This window comes from Mesitornis unicolor, unplaced genomic scaffold (genome assembly GCF_000695765.1).
Source record: "Mesitornis unicolor isolate BGI_N332 unplaced genomic scaffold, ASM69576v1 scaffold39130, whole genome shotgun sequence".
In the NCBI taxonomy this organism is placed as follows: Eukaryota; Metazoa; Chordata; class Aves; order Mesitornithiformes; family Mesitornithidae; genus Mesitornis; species Mesitornis unicolor.
In genome coordinates, this window is record NW_010158327.1 from 8,786 (window position 1) to 16,053 (window position 7,268).

The 7,268-nt window shown below is 48.5% G+C and overlaps 1 protein-coding gene across 1 annotated transcript in view; it reads left to right on the forward strand.

The window, feature by feature from the left end:
* LOC104539624 (serine/threonine-protein phosphatase 2B catalytic subunit gamma isoform) overlaps positions 1 to 7,207 on the forward strand; it is a gene marked incomplete at both ends in the record, with an annotated part of 12,957 nt that extends 5,750 nt beyond the window's left edge. Inside the window, 10 exons of the mRNA XM_010183210.1 lie at positions 828 to 837; positions 1,844 to 1,989; positions 2,145 to 2,284; positions 2,856 to 2,933; positions 3,029 to 3,123; positions 3,793 to 3,918; positions 4,815 to 4,892; positions 5,693 to 5,719; positions 6,651 to 6,732; positions 7,110 to 7,207. Coding sequence (XP_010181512.1) covers positions 828 to 837; positions 1,844 to 1,989; positions 2,145 to 2,284; positions 2,856 to 2,933; positions 3,029 to 3,123; positions 3,793 to 3,918; positions 4,815 to 4,892; positions 5,693 to 5,719; positions 6,651 to 6,732; positions 7,110 to 7,207 — 880 coding nt within the window. The remainder of the gene's footprint in view (positions 1 to 827; positions 838 to 1,843; positions 1,990 to 2,144; positions 2,285 to 2,855; positions 2,934 to 3,028; positions 3,124 to 3,792; positions 3,919 to 4,814; positions 4,893 to 5,692; positions 5,720 to 6,650; positions 6,733 to 7,109) is intronic.
* Positions 7,208 to 7,268: the final 61 nt, after the last annotated feature.

Consider the following 7,268-nt stretch of genomic DNA (forward strand, 5'->3'; position numbering starts at 1 on the left):
TAAGTATCAACAGTGTAAGGATTTAAATACACTCGCATGTTACGACCGGGTGTAGGTATTAATTTTGGTGCCTGCCACGCGTGGTATCGCTTTACCTGGAGCTGTAAAAACCTGTTGTCTTCTTTTTTTCCTGTGTACATAACTCTCCTGTTTCAGCTCCTGCTAAAAAAAAAACAACCCCAAAACAAATCAATATTTAAGTCCTGAGTGCCTGTTTGTATCGGGTTTTGATGTGGCCTTCTGGGTACGAGGAATGAGCGTGGATGGAAGAAATGCAAATGCATTTTCCCTATTTCGCTGGCACCCTCCGCTCCCTGACTTTCAGGCCCAGCACCGTATAATTACTGCCAAATGACTTTCGGCTCCAGATTGTGCAGCTGGGATCAGTGCTTACAATTGGAAGCAAATAAAGGATTTGTTCCTCGCTGTTTGCGCTGGGGAGAATCGTTTTGGTGGAGTTAAAGAGAGTTTCGTGCAGGATTTACATAGAATTTCTAAACCAACAATGATAAAAGGTTGGGGAATGACCCCTAGGATGACCAAGCATTAAAAAAGGTGTGCACCAGCGACGTGCAGCTCTACTGGGGAATGGTTTCACAAGGACGTGACCTCAAGAAGTAGTTAAAGCCCAATCTTTAGCCCTGGACAGGGTAAGGCTGATAGGTACCGAGATAACGATAACGACTGTTATGCTGTTTACCCAGCAATGAGGTGGAGAACACCAGCCAGCTCTGCTGGATACCAGTGGTGGAAGATGAGCTCCTGGTGAGCTGGGCTCCATCTGAACCACAAAGCCAGAGCTGATGGGGTTTAATTTTCCCCTTTGGAAAACAGAATGTGCCACCTTTCAATTGCCTGTGTCATAGCGTGCAGCTGACAGACCTGTGAGTGTCTCTGAGATAAAGCTGGAGGAGAGGTAAACTTCCAGTTCATGCACTTTTTTTGCTTAGAGAAGTGTTTTACAGCAGAACTGGGGCTTTCTGAAAGATCTGGCCAGGTTAACGTATCGCTGCCCTGTGAAGGGGCTGTGGATGCAAGAAGATGGGCGCTTGATGTGCAGTGATCGCTGTTCCTGCTCTAATGGGAAGCGTTGGGAGACAGATACTTCAATTTCTTGCTGCAAAATCTCAGCTGCTTTTGGAAAGGCCATGCTATCTGTTTAATGTATCGAAGCATCCTCTTCACCTCTGCCAAGATGAGGCATCCAGCGGAGGCTGTGATCGCTCGCAGCCCCGAAAGATCCCGTGTGAAAATTGACTGAACCGCAGGCGTCTTGGTCAAATTCTGACTCAACGCGCCCGCGTCCAGCCAAGAAGGCAATTCCTGTCTTAAATGATTGGGTAATATCGCTGTGCCAAATTAAAGCAGCTGCCGCATTTCTCAGTGTGTAATCAACTGAGGCTGGGGAGATTCGCCGAGTCTGGAGGTGCAGGGAACGTAGGAAAGCGATGGGATGGCTTTATTCCTATCCTAAGTTTTCTGTGACAGTGGCAAGCCTCTGGTCCTCTTTCTGTATTAATCTTAATGTAGGTGTTGTAGAAAATACCTTGAAGGGAGATTAATATTCTTGACCATGTCCAGATTACTGTGAAGCCTTTTTTTATCTTCATCTGCAACAAGCATTTTCTAAGTCAGTGTTTTAACTAACAGACGGGTGCAAAGGTCGACTTTTAGGGCTGTAGGTGTAGGTTTGGATGTGTAAATGACTCCCCCTTTAAAAAAAAAAAAGAAAATACTAAAATAAAGAGAGAAAATATTTTAAAAATAGCTCTGCTCTCAGCCTGAGAGCGGCCTTTGTTGTGTAAATGGGTCAATGAATTCACTTCTTCCCTCTCGGTTCCAGGTCGAATCAAGTACTCGGAGCGAGTGTACGATGCGTGCATGGATACGTTTGACTGTCTTCCTCTCGCTGCCCTCTTAAACCAGCAATTTCTGTGTGTCCACGGAGGGCTGTCTCCAGAAATCACGTGTCTAGATGACATTAGGAAAGTAAGTCCTCTCCGCCGTCCTTTCACATAGCCTACAGTTCATAGCGTGGTAAACGCTTTGCTTGACTCCTGCATGGGGTTCAAGATTGGGACTCCCGTGCGTGTCCACGCTGCAGGATTCACCAGCGTTGTCCTGATTTTGTGTCCGTTTTCCAGTTAGACAGGTTCAAGGAGCCTCCAGCCTTCGGTCCGATGTGCGACCTGCTCTGGTCCGATCCATCAGAGGACTACGGCAATGAGAAGACGCTGGAGCATTTTGCCCACAACACTGTCCGAGGCTGCTCCTATTTCTACAGGTCAGTGGTGGTTTAGGGGGCTTCTATGCACTGCAGCTTTTTGCCTCCCCTCACACAAAGATGTGGAGGTAGATAAATTGCAATTCAAATCGCTCTGTGGGACTTTAGGGCTCTGCAATAGCCTTCAGTTGGCTCTAACACACAAAATCTTGTTTGTTGCCTTGTCCTCCTGTAATGTTGAGCTCTCTTTGGTTATGTTGCTCTATGAAACGGTGGTATTGGACAGCAGAGATGCTGCTTTTAGTTGGCAGGGTGCCTTTTGGGTGGTTTTCAGGCATTGGACAGTATCAGGAGCTCTAGGAAATAATCTTTTCCTGTCTAAAAGAGAAGCATTTGTGCTGACAGACCACTTGTAGCCCAGCTGATAGGGAGGATTTGGCACCAGGGGTCTGTTTAACAGAATGCTTTGCAATTAATTTTCGGATGATGTAATACAAACTGACCTTGTTTGGGGATGCTGGACGCAAACCAAGTGGATTGCTGCGAGTGGCTGGTTCCCGAAACCAAGACCACGAGTGCTGTGGGTTCTCCTGTGCTCCGTGCTGATGTCCACCTCCTTTTTGTCTTCCAGTTACCCTGCAGTTTGTGAATTTTTGCAGAACAATAGTTTGTTATCCGTAATCCGAGCTCACGAAGCCCAGGATGCTGGGTAAGTGCCGCAGCAGCCAGGTAGAGCCGAGCAGGCTCCATCTGCACGCTGTCCTTAGCGAGACCAGTGCATTGAACACTCGACCTGTTTTTCAGGTACCGAATGTACAGGAAGAGCCAGACAACAGGCTTTCCCTCGTTAATCACAATCTTCTCTGCACCAAATTACCTAGATGTCTATAACAACAAGGGTAAGGCTCTGCTGCTCTTTGGATGTCAGCGCTGTCCTCGTGCTCTTAGGAAATCCCTCTGCACCTTCCCTTGCCTTGCCCTCTCCTCCAGCTGCATTCTTGTGCATGAGGTGAAAAAGAGCTTTCTAAGTTAAACTGACAGCAGCTGGGGAGCTGGAAGTGGCTGGGTGCTCTGACTCGAAGACTTAATGTATTACCGTGACAATTAGCTGTCAAATTAGAAAGCCTGGAATAATGCTTTCATTTCCAGCCTCATGACAACTGAGCGCTGTTGAACGCTGCCACAAAAGAGAAGCTGCTGGTGTAGGCAAGCTTTTACCTTCTCTGTGTCCCTGAAACCAGAGGAGCATCATGGGGAACTGTCCTCAGCTGCGGGGTTTTTTTTTACCCCTCGCTTTGGAATATTGGCCCTGCATTCATCACTTCTGGTTTGCATAAATGTGAGCAGCTTTGTTCAATTGACCTTCACTGTTGTGATGAGCTTTAGGGAAACAAGGTAATGGGTAAACTGGAAAACACTGCTTAATATTTTAAGCAATTTTACCTCATTTTGGAGAGCTGGTAGTTTGATTCTGCATGAGTGCAGCTTCTTGTTTCATCAACATGGGTGCAGCTCCCTAAAGCTGACGATGCCCGTTGACATGCTTTGACTTTCCTTGTCTCTCCCAGCTGCTGTACTGAAGTATGAAAACAACGTCATGAACATCAGGCAGTTCAACTGTTCCCCTCACCCGTACTGGCTTCCGAACTTCATGGATGTCTTCACATGGTCCTTGCCTTTTGTAGGGGAAAAGGGTAAGAGATGTTTGGCTTTCTGTTACTCATAGTAGCCTGGGTGGTAGAAACCCGTCCCACAGGCTATTAAATGTGTTGGGGAAGCGTTGTAACTCATCAATGTCTGACAGTATGGGAAAAGAAGTTCAGGTTCAAGGAGATCTGCGCATTACTGGGTAAAGTTCATGTGAAAATAATCACTGGTACCTGTTTTAGAAAGCTTTTACCAATAAAACTTACTATTTCTGCATTGCTGGTGGGGCCAATCTGGAGTGGTGCAGCCCCACCTCAGAATTTAGAGACAATTCTCCTGCTATGGGTTTGCAACAGAGAAAGTAAAATCTTTTGTTGGCCACCAAAAAGGAAGCATTCGCTTCAATTTAAAGCCTTGTTTCATTCTGAAGGAGGTGAGGCTGCTTGAAATATGACCAAGGCTTTGCCTCCATTTCTCAGCAAAAGGCTTTTACATCTCCCAGTCAGTTTAATTTGCACCCTGGTGCTGTGTGCTTGGAGGATGCCTTCAAGCTCTGAAGTGCCAAAGGGTTTTTGACTTTGACGAACCAAGGGTTGAATCCCCCTCCCCAATTTGATGTTTTCGGACCCGGGGTGCGGGTCGGGGTGCGGAGGTGGGACCCTAAGCAAGCCCAGACCGTTCTGCAGCGATGTTGGTGTCTGGTTCATCTGCGCTGTGCTTGGACCACATCCACCTCCTTGGCAGAAGGTGTAGGGTACGTCATCTGCTCCGGGTACCGCTGCAAGGTACCAGCAGTACGAGGCTAAAAGCATCTTTGGGCTTCCACTTCCAGAGTAAAAATGACCTTGAAACCGCTTGCTCGTCCGGCTTGTCCTCCAAATGCCTCCGTCTGCCAAGTGTGCGCACCAGGCCTCTCTAATCTTCCTGTCTGTGCTTCTTGCAGTCACAGAGATGCTCGTTAACATCCTCAACATATGCTCCGATGATGAGTTGATTTCAGATGGCGATGAGACGTTGGAAGGTAAAAAACGCCGTTGGGGCCGAGCTGGTACCGGTGGGGGGTGAAGGTGGGGAAGGTGTGCGATAGCTCGAGAGTGATCAGCACTTGATTTATAGCTGGATGCCCAGCCAGGGTCTCCAGTTCCTTTTTGGCCGAGCCTTGTGCAGTTCTGGGTAGGAAACACATTTATTTTTTTCCTTTGCTATTCAGTCACAGAGAAATTAAATTATATTCACTGCGACAGACGCTTCTTGCCAGCTACTCTGGAGAACAGTTTCCTGCTCCTTACAGACACTGCTTCCCAAGTGCTTATTTTTTTCCCCCAATTCAAAATTCCCTGGACCAAAATATCCACCCGATCTTTTCATCTGTTGCAGTGAGCTCCTCTGTAAAGTGGCTTTTTGTGTCACCCCCCCCCATCCAAAAAAAAAAAAGTAGAATGCGGTTTTTGGCCCTGGTTTTAAGCTATGCATGAAAGGGACAAAAGAGCTGCTGCAGTTTCTATATCGAGGGGATTGCTTGAGGTGACCTAGAGGAAGCCCAGGCACAAATGTGGGGCCATGAGCATGCACGGGGGATCCGGGGGAGCTGCCCCCACCAATCCATGTAGGGTGGAGGGCAGTCGGTCCCGCAGGGAAGCAGAACACCGCTGTGGTACAACAAGGTGCTGCTGCTTCAGTCCACACATGGAGACTTTAACCCGCTTCTCCCATTGCATTTCGTTTTTGTTTTATTTTCTTTCTCCCTCCCATGAAAATTAAATTTGTTTCTTCTATCTCTGTCTTCATCTACTTGTTTCTTGGTGTCTCCTCTCCCTGAAGATCACTACATTTCAAGCTATCAGAAAGGTACCCAGCTAGAATTTGCTACCAGCTTAATTTTCACTGCCTGTGCCACCAGACTCCTTGGAGTGGATTTGAATAGCTGACTAGTCGGGCAGTCTCTTCATCCCCTTTCAGTTTTAACATAAGCGCCGTGTGTTTTTTAACCCTTCTGCGTTCCTCCAGGAACTCGAGAAACGGGGTCACGTTTCTATCTGACTTCTGAATGCAGCCACTTAGTGCATGGCTGAGCCATCGGTGCATGTTAGACCTCCGGTTTGGCTTGTCCTGTCCTCCTGTGTAGTTGGGCCATGTGAGGAATCTCAGCTGAGAGGAGATGTATTTGTTACCTCTTTTACTTTGGATTTTTGTGTTTGTTTCCAGTTACCCTCCATGCTTTTTCTCTCCCGTTCGGTCTGTATAGCGGAAGGGGAGTTCACATTCTCTCACTCTGTGTTTGTGCCGGGGTCCGAGCAGAGTTGCAAGGCTCCGGGCAGCCCTTCACGGCGCGCGTTGGATGCCAAAGCTGACGCTTGCCTGACACTCCTCCCCGCGGCGAGCACAGCCCAGTGTTCCGCAGCGTTCATCAGCAGTCAGATCCGTCAGTGCTCTGCCTTGCAAAACTGTGTCTACATGGCTGAGTCATTTGTGTTACATCCTGTGTAGTGTGAGCAAACCTGGTGAGCTTCGAACAAGACCTATCCGAGCCGTTTCCTTTGGTGGTTCTACTCTCTTTACACCTCTTAAGTCCGTGTGTCATCTCGTTGGTGTTGCCCTCCTCACTGCCATCCCGACCGCCATCCTCTCAGCACTGTTCTCTCAAGAGTGTAGCTGTGAATCTGTAAAACCATGATTTCTTTTCCTGGAGTCAGGCAGGTGCTTCATATTGACATTACCTGTGCCCGGCAAGCGGGAAACCTTAAACATGCCGGCGTTTTTGTTTCTTCTCTCCTCTAAGGTGGGACAACGGTCCGTAAAGAGATCATCAGGAATAAGATCAGAGCCATTGGGAAGATGGCACGCGTCTTCTCGGTCCTTCGGTAAGGAGGACGCTGGGAATTTGGGGGTCTGGGTAACCTGGTTTCCTGCTGGGGAAAGGTCTTAAAAGCGGGTGGCAAAGGCTGGAGGTGGTGGTTTCTGTGTGCCTGGTGGTCTGACCTCCCTCTCAACCCGGCAAAAATGCTGCTGATTTGGTGTATTTAGCCCTTCCAGCATGCATTTGCTGTGCTGTAGCTCCAGTGTGTTATTGCTGAGTAAGCAGAGGTTCTGTATTTACGAGGCAGGGTTGTGCCCAACAGATCTGACACCTCGGATCAGAAAAACTGCTTCGTGCTGCTCACCACCAACAGCTTTGTGTGTCCCGACCTGAGCATGGCGTTAACCTCAGTAACGGATTGTGTTTGCCTCTTATTTGCAGAGAGGAGAGCGAGAGCGTGCTGACTCTCAAAGGCCTGACCCCCACAGGTACCCTGCCCCTGGGAGTGCTCTCAGGGGGGAGGCAGACCCTACAGACCGGTGAGTAGCAGCGCCCCATCCCCTCTGCAGCCCCCCAATCCCCTCTGCAGTGCCCCCCATC